Source organism: Pyxicephalus adspersus, chromosome 10 (genome assembly GCF_032062135.1).
Source record: "Pyxicephalus adspersus chromosome 10, UCB_Pads_2.0, whole genome shotgun sequence".
In the NCBI taxonomy this organism is placed as follows: Eukaryota; Metazoa; Chordata; class Amphibia; order Anura; family Pyxicephalidae; genus Pyxicephalus; species Pyxicephalus adspersus.
The window spans coordinates 41,614,340-41,630,359 of NC_092867.1; the positions used below are offsets into that span (position 1 = coordinate 41,614,340).

A 16,020-nucleotide genomic window follows, 5' to 3' on the forward strand; every position below is an offset into this window, starting at 1 on the left:
AAAGAATGCCATTTCTTAAAAATAAATTCTACTCAGTTCTTTTTCATGCTGCTTTAAGCAATACATACCCAATATCACAGCTTTACTTTCCAGTATCTAAATACCTAACAATCCAACTTTGACTGGAGGCCTGCTTTGCTTTAAATCCCTATTGCTAACAGACAGCTAAAGTTCAGTGTGTCTATATGACTCTGCTTTCAGCATTAGTTTGTAAACTATGTCCGGTTCTGTGATTGAGAGGGATATATTTACCCTGTAATTTATCCCTATTTACTAAATGCTTTAGAGCAGGGGTGTCAAACTCGTACACAGGCCAAAATTAAAAATGTGGACAGTCGTGGACCAACCTTGAAATTTATTTTAAAAATTGTGAAAATATTCCCTTCTGATTAGATATAAACCCTTTTCATATGGAAACAAAGAGGTTTTGCTTCACGTTCAATCTGGAACAAGGTTATAATAGGTAAAAAAGAGGCATGAACATTTTTTTTTTTATTTTATTTATGAAAAAATGTTATGCCTCTTTCTCTATTTATAGCCTTCTGAGTTAAATTTCAATGGTAACCTTTTTGCACAGGCTAACAATATTCTTCTATGAAAATCCAACCATTCAAGTCCATGCCTTGGCGTAGGAAGGAAAAGTACAACTGAGGGGTGTGCTGGAAATGCCAGACGTGGACAATGCGGAGCTCAATCTTATGAGTGGCGCGCCGCTACTAAAATTCCCAGCATCATTTGCGTCTATAAAACACTCAAATGCGGGGCCACGCATAGACAGAGAGCCCACTGGTCTATACACGCGAGTGATACCAGGAATTGTAGTAGCGGCGCTATTTTATTGCAGCGGCGGGCCAGCTGGAGTTCATATTAAGGATTCCTTTTTCGGGCCGAAAGTTTGACATCCCTGCTTTAGAGGAATGACAAGGATAAGGAAAGAGAGATTCCAGGCCCAATAATCCATATTTATTCATAAGTATTCAGCTGTTGGTCACTAAAGACATTTTTCCATCTGTGTGTTCCTTGACATGAGTATGTCAAGTATCGTGAATTCCCCACCTACCCAGTTGTCTGTCAATTCATATCCCGTTACTTGGCACACTGTGTGATAAGTCATTAGCACTGTGATAGGTGTACCTTGCAGATTATTTTGCTTCCTTATCATTGTACTTTGAGGTTTGAAATGAGGCCACATCAGATGCCTTAGCTTCAAAATGTATGAGATTCTCTTATCAGATGAAAATATCTCTAGTTAGGTTTGGTACCCGATAAAAGTTTTGTTAGATGTCTTCTGAGTTCAAGTTTCGATTCTCTTGAAAGTAAAAACTGTATGTAAACTGGCATCCTTCCACTACCATGACTGGTTACAGTCTTTTTGGTGATCTCTGTAGTATTTTTTTAATCTCACTTCTGCACTTTTCTGGTTCCATTTTAAAGAAAATTGCAGAGTTTGATTATTATTGGTTATCTGTAGAAGAAAGTGAACACAGGGACAATACACCCAGTAGTTTTGCCGTAATGGTCATAATGGAAGCTATTTTGTAGTTGCACAACGCAAATTTTAAAGAACCAAGACCTACTGTCCTTTGTTTGATCTTTCATAATCTTTACTCATTTGCATCCAAGGCAAAATTATCATTACCCAAATCAGTATTTTCAGTATTAGGTGGTTGGGACCCCTGTAATGTGACCCAACTTTTGTTGACCACCCAAAAAGCCCTAATGTCTTCACTTTCCACCTTTTATTTCTCCAAAAACATAATACTGAATATATAGAGTATTTTATACAAAATAAATGTTATTTTAAGTAATCCTTACTTAGAGATATTTATGTATGCACCATTTATGGCATTGGGTTCAAACCTTGTTTATTTACTTTTTATTGCATTATGTTAGCCTAAAGTCTCTATGCTCCCCTGAAGAATCCACATGGCGAAACGAATTGCAGCGTTAACTGGATGTTTTTACAACCATTCCTTGCAACATACTTTGTGTTTACTCATCTTTCTATTATCTATATATCCTGCTTGGGGGTGAACTTTTGTCTAGTCAAGGACTTAAACCAGCATTAATTTCAGTAAAATATTTTTATTTTTGCCCAAAGCCATTTTCTCTGGTCGTTATGTTTTTGTATGTTGAATGTTGCAAGGCTAGGCAACTGGTATAAATTAACTTCTTTTTTTACTACCACCCAAATACAGCAGGATGTTTACAGAAAAGTGGCGGGTGGTGCACTCTGCTTAAAGGTTCTGGGAAGAACACTGAAAAATGCAGTTTTGGGTTTTACTATTCAGATAATTTTGTTCAGGAAAATATTTAACTCCTCCTGATTCATTTATTAAGCAAAGGGGAAGGTAAAAACGGGCTTTTATTAGGCATGAGTAATCAATATAAGTATTTTATTAGTTGATATTAGTAGCCCTACAGATAACATAGACCTTCTAAACTAAATATATTAAAAAAAATTGATATAACCAAACGGAACAAAAAAAAAAGTAGCTTATCTTGTACCATGTTTACAGTATCACACGGATATTTACACTTATAGTGATGTCTCAAGTTCCCGACACGTTTTGCTCTTAAGCTTCCTCAGGGGATGATTGAGATCAAAATGGTGAGACAAACGTGATAAATGGAGTGAAAGGGCACATGGGCATAGCTATGTCAAAGTTTCCCAATGATGTCACTTAAAGAATCTTTTGAGACTATAGGAAAGCTGGATAAAAGCATGTTTCGATCATGTGGAAAAGATATACACCGCTGTTCATTAGTTAATTATAATCAGGTTTTGATATGTAGAGAAAGAAGTGTTACTAATATAAGATTGGCGTGTTGAGAGAGTCCAATAGAGAATAGTGTAGAAAACTGTGCAAAAGTATCCTTTATCCTCTTTAAAAGGGTACTTTGCAAAGTTAAATGAGGTGTTAGTATATAAAGGTTTAGAGCAGGGGTCCTCAAACTACGACCCGCGGGACGAATACGGCCCGCTGAAGTTGTCCATCCAGCCCGCCGGCTGCTGAGGCTGCTTCTCCTGCCTGAGTTCTGGCTGCCTGCCATCTGCACTCCAGGGAACCCGGTCACGTGACACCACTGTTGCCGGGGTATGTGTATGTATTTTAGCACATACTATAATCATTTCCACTTTTCATGCTGCTCTGACAATAATTTCCACTAGGGGGCTCAGCAGCCTTGAAACTTTATTTTAGTTTGAACAGTTGAGAATTTACTGAGATAGGATTACAAATTATTATATTTATTAAAAAAAAAGTTTAGCAAGTGATATTGTGATTGGATGTAATAGTAGTAATAGATTATATATATATATATATATACAGTGCTCAACCCAGAAGTTTTTTTAAGCCGGGTGGGAAGAAATTGGAGGTGGGTGACAGCCCCTGTATTGTAACCAAACTCTTTAGTAACCACTCAAAAACAGCAGGGTGGGTGCTGAAAAGTGCCGGGTGGTGCGCCCAGCTAAAAGGGCCTGGGGAGAACCCTGAAAGACTGAAGGCAAAAAGTTGTGTGCATCACATTACAAAATTGTTACTCCAACCAACAACTTTTTTCCTAACCCTAAAATGACATTGAATAATGATAGTTGCATTGTCTGTGTGGTTCCCCACAGCTTTTACTGCTTTTTTCTGTTGAACTCCGCTTTATTACAACTAACAGTGACATGACATGGGGACTTCAACAGAAAGAACCACTGAGGGCTGTGGGGAAACAGTGGTCAACCTTTCTAGATGAGTTTCCCAGTGAAATTTGTGAGACCTTTCCACATATGATGCTCTGCGTAATCAATTCTATTTGGGGACGTTCATCTCATTTGTTTTTTGCTGCCAGCAGTTCTATAGCACATTCATGGAAACATAATTTTTATTATATTTAACTACGTACTAGCCCAGCTATATTGGGTATATTGATACTTGGCTATATGTTGAATAATTTCTCTACATTTTCCCCCTATTTACTAATAACTCCTATTTGTTACAAATCAGCTTTTGCTTTTGTCAGTTTTAGTTACAACTAAACATTTCGGTGAATGCCTGAATTAGCACTTCTCGCTGCAAATGGGATTTTAATCAGCAAAACTATGTTTAAAGTGTCTGAACTAACAAAATGCATTAGTTTAGTATATTCGGTATACCTCCTATACTAAACAGAGAATATACTTTCATTTGATACTGGGAGTTGAGTTTTATTTGCCAATATTTTCATAAAGAGGGCCTGTTCTAGCACTTGCTTAAAAGTTATGCCCCGTTTCTCCTATGTGCAGAAGATCTATAAGCTGCATTCTCTCATATCTCACACAGGTTACTAAATTCATACCAGAAAAGCCCATTATTATTCTTTCAGGGGCTGCACTTTCCTCCCTAATGTGAGTCTCATTGGTAAGCATGAATGTAAAATTAATATTCATAGAAAAGGAACGGTAGAAAGTTTGAAATATTTCTTTTGCTTGCCTGTGTCTTTTTATTTCTACTCATCGTAATATTTGCCTTTGTGTCAGCGGGTCAATCTAAATCTACCAAATGTACCATTGTTGCAACCTTACACATTTCTAGCCCTTTTTATAAAGTTAGAAAAACAAGCAATTAGTTAAGTATGGAATTTTTGTTTGAGTTTAATTGAACTGGTTTTAGATGCCTTGGTATATAAGGTGTAATTTAATTTGCCTAATAAAAATGGAAGTACTGCTTTAGATAAAAGAAAAATGATATTTTGTGTCCTCGGTATCATTGAAACCTTTCAGCGAGCATTGATTTGTAGAATCAGGGAAATTAATATTTCCCTTTCTGTAGAGGTACTTTTGGCAAGGCTGAGTGGAGCTTGTGAACGCTAAGTACTTGTTTGGCAGAGTGTTGTATATGAACATAATGGCTTTCAAGTATCCGACAACAATACTATGAAATGAGCGCTGTTACTGGGAGCCTGACAAGTCAACTTCCAGCCTTGTTTTTTGTGTTGCTGAGCTTGCATCCTGTGTCAATTCCAACTTTTATATTTCTCTAGTTAACCTAGCAAGAAAAGCTTTTCATTTTTCAGATCCAAATGTCATCTGGGGAATTTCAAGATCATTTGACGCTAACCTGATATTACTAACTCAATCTTTGGTGACCTACCATGTATAACAAAAGCTGAAATGGAATATACAGCCAAGATCTTTTATAAAGAGAAGGGAACTGTACCTGATTGTTGGATCTGTATGGATCAGAAATCATAATAAAAAGCATTGCCTGGGCTTACCTGGTAAAAACAATAAATTTGTTGTATCCATTTTTTGTTTAATATGTCTATTTTTACTAATGTGATGGCAATAGGTTACTAACACATGTATATTAAACCTTCCACTAAATTATCTGTGAACAAAAATGCTTCTTTCTGTTGAGTCTGTCTTCTCTTTGTGGCTGCCATTTGTACCCAAACACACCTCCATAGTGGCCTGGTTTCTTTCAGAGCCTTATTTTCAGTTGCAAATTTTTTTACATCCTTTGCATCACTTGATTAAATTGCATAAAAGTTTTTTTAACCTGCCAAATATTCTTTAGTTTATGGGTATCCTTAGGATGGATTGAAAATTCTTGTTTTTAAGGCACATGCATTTTCTATTAAAATCAGGCTAAGCTTTGGACATTCATCTTGCTTGCACCCCCTCTGTATTACATTTTTAAACACAGGTCACCCTTGGTATTAAAACTTTTAAAGTTGCAAACCAAATAATTCAAGCATGACGATGCCCCCACGAACACCACAGCATCTTCATCTAAGAATGTTGTTGTTGCCTGGTTAAGGGTTATGAGACACTTTGACAGATCTGAAACAGAAATGTTTTCCTCATGATCTTCAGTGAATCCCTAAGGCTGGAACATATGGGAAGTTTATTTCAATACCCTTTCCTTTTAAGGCATTTCCTAATAGTCCTAAGGTTGTCAGGCATGACTTTAATTTTAGTCTCTATTCCTATTTTGTTAGCATCCTGCATACATGGTATAGAGAAAGGTATGGGGTAGAGTTTTCCTCAAATAATCTTTTGGCATTAGGACAAATCAGATTGTTAGGACAAAGCATTGGAAACACAATTCATGCAAAATCTTTTGTGAAGATTCCTTATTTAATGTGATGTGCAGCCGCACTGACCATTACATAAAGGACCAGAAATGGGGCAACAACAACAGATATTGAAGTTAACTGACATATTTTCAGTTAAAATTTGTATTATCATTGGAACCCTTTGTAAGTACTGCCCTGTTATTTGCCCACATTTAGTCATTTACCTCAGATACCATATGGTTACAGTAATATAGACACTTACCCTGGGCTACCATTTACTAATTGTTTTGTATAATGGTGTATGCACCTTACCTATGGTGACTTTTGGCATATGTGTAGGTTTGGAAAGCAAGATTGACAGGTGGATGAAGTGAAGTTTGTGTCATCCCTGGGCTAGGTTCTGAAATGTAAAACTGCATTTCACCTGCATTTCAGATTTAATTGGAAAAATGTTGTGGGGTGAAGAATTCACAAAGAAAACATGGAATCATTAAACCAGTATGGGGGAAGTTAGGGGGTCGTGCCTCATTTAGCTAGTCTAACCCAAAGGATGGTCTCACTAGTGGACCGTCTGTAATTACATTTTTTGGATCTGTACAGTGACCTTTCTTGGCGGGGGTGCAGCAAAAAAAATTTTATTTTATCTTTCTGAAAAAATACCCACTCTTGCCATTCTTGTTTAAAAAATGGTATCTAACTGGCATGTCTGTTAGAATTTTTAAAGCTCTGATTTTCACATCCAGCGAGGGACGCCCTGTTTCCATCTGGATAATGCTGGAGGACATTTCACTGTCCATAGTTCAGAAATGAGCCAGTTTTAGGATCAAACATACTTTAGCACATTGCAGGAAGAATACGTGTGAAAAAAAATTATAGTTACAAAAACTTAGCTATTCCTGTTCTGAAGAGGTTACCCATCCCAGAATAAAACATTACAGAATAAAAAATCCCAGAATAAAACATTCCCGCTTGTATACTAATCCATGTTCAGGTTTGAATTGAGCTTTGCAGTTAGTTTATTTCCAGGTTTATGTAAGTGTAATTGGAGAGCAGGAATGACATATAATTGTCAGCCTGAATTATTGTATTGAATTATTGGACTATACTGATGAGTTGGAAATACACTTAGAGCTGCTTTGGTGACCTATTCAGTAGATTGTACACCTTGTGACTGAGATGAAGCAGATGTTTCTTGATGCATTTAATTGCTTTACAGCATCTTTATACGCATTTCCTTTACCTTAATGCATTCCAGGAAATTGTCAGAAGTCACAAAAAAATTCTAATATTGCTTCCAACCCCAAAGCGGGGCATAAGGGGTGCAGTTTCTCACCTTCTAGAAATGCACATCTTGGTTACCTAGGAAACTGCTGTTTGGTTGGGAACCAATTACACAATGTACTTTCTATCTGGCTTCTGGCAACCTGTCTCGGTTTGCATTTTTTTTAAGGTAAGATTCTGACAATGACATGTATTTTCTGAGAAGTAAGTGTGGAGGTATATGACCTAAATGTAGTATAGTTTTCCTCAAAGCAGTTAACAAAAAGGTTACACTATCTGTGTAAAGTTTGTATTTTCCCCTTGTACTTTCACAAATTATTTCTTGTAGTCCGAAAGAATAGGCTTCGGTGTGAAACGGACCAAATTCATGAATTTGTCTGGAGTGTAGAAAGTCATTAGCACAACAAAAAAGTATGGACCAAATTCAGTGCAGTGCTCAATGTGAAGAAATTGTAGGCGGGTGGCAGCCCCTGTATCGTGACCCAACTCTTCAGTAACCACCCAAAAACAGCCGGGTGGTGCGCCCAGCTGAAAGGCCCTGGGGAGAACACTGCAGTGATACATATAAATTAGCTGTGCAATTTATTAAACCCTCTGATCAGTGCAAGATTATAGGGAAAGGTCCAAATTATCGGACCTTTCCATATAATAAGAAGCTTGGACCTAGCTTTGATTTTTCTACTATACCACCAACAGGTTATATATGAACTTCTAGGATAGTGTATAGCTGTTCAGTTTTAAAACGATCATTTTTAGCATTCTACCCTTGCCTCTGCAAACCAAGCTCATAATACTTAAGAAAAACTTAATACTTAAGAAATACTTAAAAAAACTTTCAGGTCTTAGGGAACCCCAGCTATAATTACTATATCTACAGCTCACTGTATATTATCGTAGTAGGCAGTGGGAAGAATTCCTCCTAAATTTGTCACCATTGGAAGAATGTCACCCTTACAGATAGCCAAAAAGATTATGTGATGTTTAAATAGCATTCCCTCTTATGGGAACCTAAGGGTGCTCAGAACCCTGGTTGAGAAGCACTACTCTAAATCCTTAATTTTTTTTTGGTCTTGCACTGTTAATTTGTCATTTTTATTCCACTCTGTACTGTATAGTTATCATAACATTTAAAGCTATATTTTCTCCAGTATTCTTATATAATTGAGGTAATTACTATACGGTTGGGTCTGCATTGTCATATTGGAACAAAAAAGTACTTTTAAGTAAAGTATCATTGTCCCCCTGCTATTGCATATTTGGCATTTATGTGTTAAAATGAGTAATTATTTATGTAGGCCAATGGCCTCCCTGTAACTCAGAATATTATACTAATTAGTAAGGGTGATTTTGATAACTTTTTTTTAATCTTGCACAGAAAACATGTAGGCGCGTGCCCGCATGGCAGCAAATTGGTGCAGCTTTTAATTCTTACTGAAGATAGTGAGTAAGCTCATAGGCTGTAATAAGAGGAGAGCCGGGCTAGTTAAAAGCAATCTGCTCCAACCCCCTCCTTTTCTCTTTGCTATCCTTCCCTATTGTTTCATTAGCAGCCAGTTGAATCTCGCTGAGATATTTAATTCCTTCCTTCGTTTTTGCATGTTAAGTTAAGCGGTTTCATTATAAAAAAAAAAAAAAATGCTAATTGGCTACCACTTCACTGCCTAATGTTGGCTAATTTGAATTAAAGAACATAGATCACAGATGCAAAGGTGAGCGCAACTGTAATACAAGTAACTGTGTCATGATTTTATTATTTGCCCATTTACAATAGTTTTGCCATTATAGTACATATGATTTTTGTTTAAAATGTATTTTTAGGCATTTGCCAGCTGCTTCAGTAATGGAAAACAAAGTGAATTGATTGTGTTTAAAGTACAGGTTTTCAAAACTAGAACTTAAACTTCAAATTAAATTACTTAGCTTATAGCCAAATAAACAAATACCTAAACCTACAGGGTGATTGAAACCTTGTTAAAAAACTGACCGACCCAAGGTATAACTCATCCCACTACCTGCATACCTTGTTTTAAAGCTGTGTGTATTAGTTCATTTTTAGGCGACTCATTGAGCTGCAGACAGTTCAGTTCTTGTTGTTTACCCTGAGCCTGTTAACAATGGCTTTCTGTGTTGGCCATTCCTCAGCTGGACTGGTTTTGGAGGTACCAAAGGTGGAAAATCTCCTTAATCTGTCAGTAGATGGCAAGGAGAGATCGACCGACCTCTGTGTATTTGGCCGTTGACTGCTTTGCTTTGCCACAAAACTGACAGTCTCTTGGTAAAATGTCATCCCCCATAGAGCAGAGCTCAGACTGGGAAAGAGTACTGGCTAGGAGTCACTGAATGCATTATTAAAAAAAAAGGATTCACAGAGCACGAAAAGTTAACTAGAGGCAGAAAAGTAGTTTGCTTTCAGACATATGAATGCCTCTTTAAAACCTTCTGCTGAGCCCCCTGATATGAAATGAATCATTGCTCTTAAATTTTGTGTGTGAATTTCATCTTCATCTATCAGTGTCTGAGCGTACTTTTTGTGTTACTTGTTTGTTTTATATTTTGGGGACCTATGCATTTACAGTTATTCTTTTTGAAGTTCCTTAATAATATGGAAATAACTAAATCTGAATGTTCTATTGATTTACATGGAAGACCGTAAAAATCTCACTGGATTTTTTTATGTTTTACAGTGGATGATCCAGAAACCGTATAAGGTCGCCACATTTTTTGGATGCATTGGAACAGATAAGTTTGGGGAGATCTTGAAGAAGAAGGCTGAGGAGGCTCATGTTGATGCCCGCTACTATGAACAGAGCGAGCAGCCTACCGGAACATGTGCTGCCTGCATCACTGGAGATAACAGGTCAGCTACCTAGTGGCCACTAATTGCAGTAGTTAGACCTAATGGATAAAATAATGCGTTGCCATGTAGAAATGTGCATGTTAAGACAACACATGAGACATGCATTGATGTGCTGGGTTACAATTTACCTTTAATAACTCTCCAAATGCAACTTAACAACTTTCTGAATTGTTGTGCATTGTGCCCCAATACAATGCACATAAAGGCAAATGGTAATGTGGGAACAGCTTTTTTCCCCCCTCATTTTAAACTATTATTCTGTTTTAACCTCCCTAGCGGTAACCCAGAGTGTGACTCTGGGTAGAAAAAACTTGCCAAAAGTGGTAACCCCGAGTCACACTCAAGGTAGGTAAAGCAGCGATAAATAAATGATAAATAAAGACTTACCGTATTTTCCGGCGTATAAGGCGACTGGGCGTATAAGACGACCCCCCACTCCAACCAATCAGTTGGGGTCGTGTTATATGCCCAGTATTGTACTGTTCCTTCTGCCTGTCAGATCTCGCTATTGTGCGAGAACTGAGAGGCAGAATGAAGGAGGACTCGCGGGGACGCCGGATGTGAAGCGAGCTGCAGGTAAGTACCGGTACCCGGCGTATAAGACAACCCCTGACTTTGGCACAGATTTTTCGGGGTTAAAAAGTCGTCTTATACGCCGGAAAATACGGTACCTTATCTGCCGGCGTTGTCCTCCAATCTGCTTCAGCAATCGCATCTTCCTGCAGGCTCCTCTCTTTCTGTCTTCCCCCTGCAACAGCGTCTCTGTGTCTGTGTCTTGATGAGTCACCGGAGGCGTTTACTGGAGACGTCTGTGCATGTGCCGGGGGGCGTGGCCAGCGGGAAATTCAAATTTTTTGTTTTGGATTCAATACAAATAACTGTATTGAATCCAATACAAAGTAGCCAGTATCTTTTTTACGGTTGGAGTGAGAGATACACTGTTACAGTGCACTGCCTACCTGCCAATACATTTGATTACTGACCTCTGCATTTCATTACTGACCATCTTTTGACCATATCCCTTGTTTCAAAATATATCACACCTGGGATGTTTATTAGTTGTTTATTAGTTTGAGAAAAATCATAAAAACCTCAGATTTTTGTGTTTTTTATTTAAAGTTTATTATTAAACTTAATTATTAATATTATGACATGATTTTGTGTTTCAAACTTTTACTCAGATTCTTGTTTGGACATATTCTGGTGAGTTATCCCTAAGAATTACAGGCCTACAATGAAAAAAAATTTTCATTAAAAAAAATGTACCGCTTTTTGACCTATAAATCCAGAAAGAAATGAACCGCTAGGGAGGTTAAAGCAAAATCAATCAAAACTTGACCTTTACTCAAGCCTGGTATTGTTTACAAAACTTTTTTACGTGACATAATAATATATTAAAATTACATAAAAACTTTCCTCTAAACTGCACAGTGCATACACTGTCTAGTTTAGAGTTCAGCTAACACCGAAGCCAGCCATCGGGATGATGTACCTGAGCATGTGGATTACATCTTCCAATGAATTAATAGACTTCACAGAAGCCCACAGTGGAGCTTGAGGAGAATTTTTGCTACCTAGGGTGCACTGGTGACAGGTCCTGGACCAACAGAGTTATCTACTGTCCATGATTTTTTTTTACTCTCTTAAATTGTCAGGACAGGTTTTCATCAATCTATCCACTTCCTGTTAGTACATACAGCACAGATACACAGATTAACAGAATGTTAAATGTTTTTTGACGTTTTCATCTCTGTAACTCTCATTGCCCCATATAGAACATCATCACTTGCAATATCATTTAGTAGTATTTTTTCCTTTACCGATCTCTTAACATTTTGCTTAATTTTTTGAGTTAATATTAATTTTTAAGTTGCAGCATAAAGTAGGAGGACTGAAGAATATTATCTTCATTGAATGAAATCAAAATAAGCCAACATGGACAAATTGTTTAACCAAAGGGTTTGACCCTATATGCCACATCCCAATCAGAAAAGCATATACAAAAAAGGTAAGTATTAAAGGGACTTTAAAGGCACAGGTCAAAAAATATCTCACATGTTTAAAAGATTTTAAGAAGATTATTCAAATTTATAATATAAAACTTCTAATAGGAACATTACATAGATTAATAATACCTGTACTAAATTGTGTGGAGTTATGTAGGCATTTGGGTGTTAAACGCGTTTGCGGAACATAGTCCGCTTCATCAGGAACCAATTGCATTCATTTTTTCCCAGAGAATTTGGGTGGCTCTCTGGTAGATAGTACCCCAATCGTATTGCAGTTATATCTGAAATCCACTAGCTGAAATCACAACATGGGCAAGAGGAGGAACTATTAATGGTCATATAAATAATGATAGTGTTTGTGTAGCCTGGTTGATATTGACTGAAAACGAAGTTATTCCTTCACTCTTCAGCATACTAGTTCATATTATGGCTTTCAGAAAAAAAAACTTCCTAATTCTTCATTGATTTATCTATATTCTGTTTTCTCTGTATTGAATATCTCAACTGGCAATGAATGTATTCTTTATGAAACTATATGAAGAAATTGCCAAGCGGTATGCCTCTACTGTATTTGCTATCATACAAAATAACTATTTGTAAATGAAAATAACTACACGTGTCACAATAAAATATCTGATAGGATTGTACATCTTATGCACATTGAGGTTCCGACTATTTCATGAACATGAACCTTCCAGTGTTAATATCTGCTTACCTAATTTTTCATTGACTCCATTTTTATTTTCTGTTCTAAATTCAATGTGTTTTTTCAATAATATACCAGAAAAATTTAAATCTCTTTCAGCTCTTAACTTTTTGTGATTTAGAGTGAGGTATGTCTAGTGATCTCTTTTTATTATGTATGCACATTTTCACTGGGAGACAATGATTATTTGTGGGGAGCACTTGGCACAACTCATTGTTTCACTAAGATTTCATGACTAAAATGTAAGTTTATGTAAACATCCAGTAAACACCCAGTAACATAACCTAAATCTATTTCAGGTCTCTGGTGGCAAACCTGGCTGCTGCTAATTGCTATGATAAAACAAAGCACCTTGACCTAAAGGACAACTGGCAGCTGGTGGAAAAGGCAAAAGTTTACTATATAGCTGTAAGTTCATATTTGAAACACTGCACTATTTATATCCAATATGTGAATAATTTAATATTAGGGTTTATATCACATTTGTATGTATACCTCAAGCTATACTACATTATAATATATTTTAGATTTATTATGTTTTCTTGTTTTTGTTTCAATTCAACTTCTTTTGATCCAATAGCTTTGAAGGTCATAATAAAATGCCTAAATGAAAGCTTTTCGAATTTGGATATTCTAGCCCGCCCCCAATAATATGAGGAGAATCTCATCTCTTCATCTCTTCCATGACATAGTATGCATAGGCTCACTTACTATGAGATGCCGGTAAATGTACACAGTAGTCTGTGTACAAGCAATGCGAGCACATGACATGCAGCTCGATTGGCTGTCAGATGTCATGTGATCGCTTTGAAGCAGCAGAGGTGCACAGAGAGAAAAGAGAAGACGCCAGAGTATGTCTTCTCTTTTCTCTCTGTGCACCACATGGAGGCTCAAGAGCCCCAAGTGGCTCCAGCTCCGGTAGTTTGTTCCGACTCCGCTGTGGGTTGCCGAATGGGTTAAGGCCTGAGTTTGCCGACCCCTGACCTACACCATGATTTCCTGTTTTTTCTCATGAAATCTATTGCCATTGTTTATTGCCAAAACAAGTCCACAATCTTATATGCCTAAAATATACAAATTTACAGATTTCATCTCCCTAACAGGAGCACAAGAAAAAAGAAGCTCAAATAAATCACTGTGCTCGTTATTTGAAACATCTGACACCTAGTTCCATCAACAAATGATTTCAGTCTTGCAGGGTACCACATTTGAATAATGGAATGTAGAATACTTGGCTTTAAAAATCTCACATACAAGGATCACCGATTCAGGTGATTCTGCTTTGTTGGATATTAAAAATCAAATCAGCAAATTCAGTACTTTACACCTAGGTCTTTTTACCAGCGATGTATGGGTCCACCTATCTTCTCCCACCATCCAGCAGAATGTAGTAACCACCTCCTGGACCCCCTCCTTTGCTGAAGGTGGGAGTCCTTCCACATCTCACAAAAGAGAAGAAAAGTGCAAGGGGTGGGGGATAGCCCTGAAATGCCGCCAAAATATTTTGTGGCAGTCTGTTGCTAAGGAACCAACACTTGAGCACTATTAATGACACTGCAGGCATATCAAGAAGCTGAAGCTGTATTCTCAGCACACCCTTTTCATGCCGGAGCAAGCCCTATCGGTGAATTAAGCTACTAATGCTGTAATTATCTCAGAAATAGTTATTCTCTTGTTAACTCGATGCCCCACCACCACCACCTCGATATATGATTGACTGTAATTGGTGGTTGGGTACAGCGTATCCAGCTCTGCTTTCCCACGCCTCTAATCACACACTTGCATCCGCATAATCTCCTAAGCAAAGATGAGGATTGTGCTTTTTCTCAGCTGTGGACCTGAGCCTTGCCTCCTGTAATTTGATCATGGTGACAGATGTCATTTCTAAACTGAGATTTTGGTTAACTGTTTGATACAGTTTTTATAGCGTTTTCTTGTTTCGATTCTTTTGCACAGTAATCAAATAAGATAATTAACACCTATTTGTAATCATTTTGCTTTAGTATTGACAATGTTTGTCATATGGTAATTTTGGCATTTTAAATTCGGTTTTATTGCACTGCATTCTCAAATTTCAATGTTTGTTGCCAAATATTTATAAGTGCAATCTAGTAATTTTTTTTCATATCTCCTGCTTGCCAAAGAGCAATGATCATTTTTATGGTGCTGCCATTTTTACTTGTCAGGATTAGAGAATTTTATTCATAGGGGATGCAGTTGAAAAAGCCACCGCAAGTTCACCCTCTGCGTCTTTTTATTAGTGGCATAGACCTATATCCCTAAAAATGAAGTAATAACGTTTTAAGCAAGTAGGAAAGTGTAATGCAGTAAATGGATTCCCTCTATAAACATAGATATTACTCTGATTTCAAGCCTATTAAATAAAAAGGTTTGAAACAAAAAATAAGTTGCATGTTTTGGCCCTTTAGTTTGTTTTGGACATAAATATTGTTTTTTCCTAAATAGTTAAGGCATTCAGTTTGGGAAGAAGTTATAGATGTTACAGACAAATATTCTGATGCACTGGTCCCCACCCCATACAAGTTCAAAATCCAGTTACTATGTGATGTGGTTTTGGATCCTCTCTTGGAAGTTGAAAAAAAACAGGATAGCCAAATGTTTGTGTTCATCTACAGGCACCAATACATGGGTGCCTAATCTCAAACCTCAGAAATCTTTGGGTTTTCCCTTGCAAAGAGCATCCTGCAAAGCCCAATAAATGAATGCCCAAATACATCTTACTCTTAAGATCTCCGGACTCTCCCCTACTGTATGTATAGATGACCCCAAACTTTGAATTTTGGTTTACTTGGGGAATTGGTGTGTCCCCTGCAACTGTTCCTTTCTGGTGTAATAATTTTTGCTACCACTGACTTATTTTGACTTATAAAATATGTGACCAATGTGTCTCCTGTACAAAAAAAAAACTTCTAAGTAGTTTCCACTTGGAAATTATGAGCTTGATGGTGCATGAAAATGGAAATGCGCTACAGCCCATAATACAACAACACCTCACCACCACACCCCCCAGCTTTATCTTCACATGTTTTTTGCCCACCCAGGAACTTAATCATAGCATCCTGTATAATCAAGCCTTTAGGCAAGGAATGGTTGAGGTC

General features: G+C 37.2%; 1 protein-coding gene across 2 annotated transcripts in view; it reads left to right on the forward strand.

Moving 5' to 3' along the window:
* ADK (adenosine kinase) overlaps window positions 1-16,020 on the forward strand; it is an 82,550-nt gene that overhangs the window by 37,500 nt on the left and 29,030 nt on the right. For both annotated transcript variants that reach the window (XM_072425176.1, XM_072425175.1), the window contains exons 5-6: window positions 10,014-10,186; window positions 13,201-13,309. In XM_072425176.1, coding sequence (XP_072281277.1) covers window positions 10,014-10,186; window positions 13,201-13,309 — 282 coding nt within the window. The remainder of the gene's footprint in view (window positions 1-10,013; window positions 10,187-13,200; window positions 13,310-16,020) is intronic.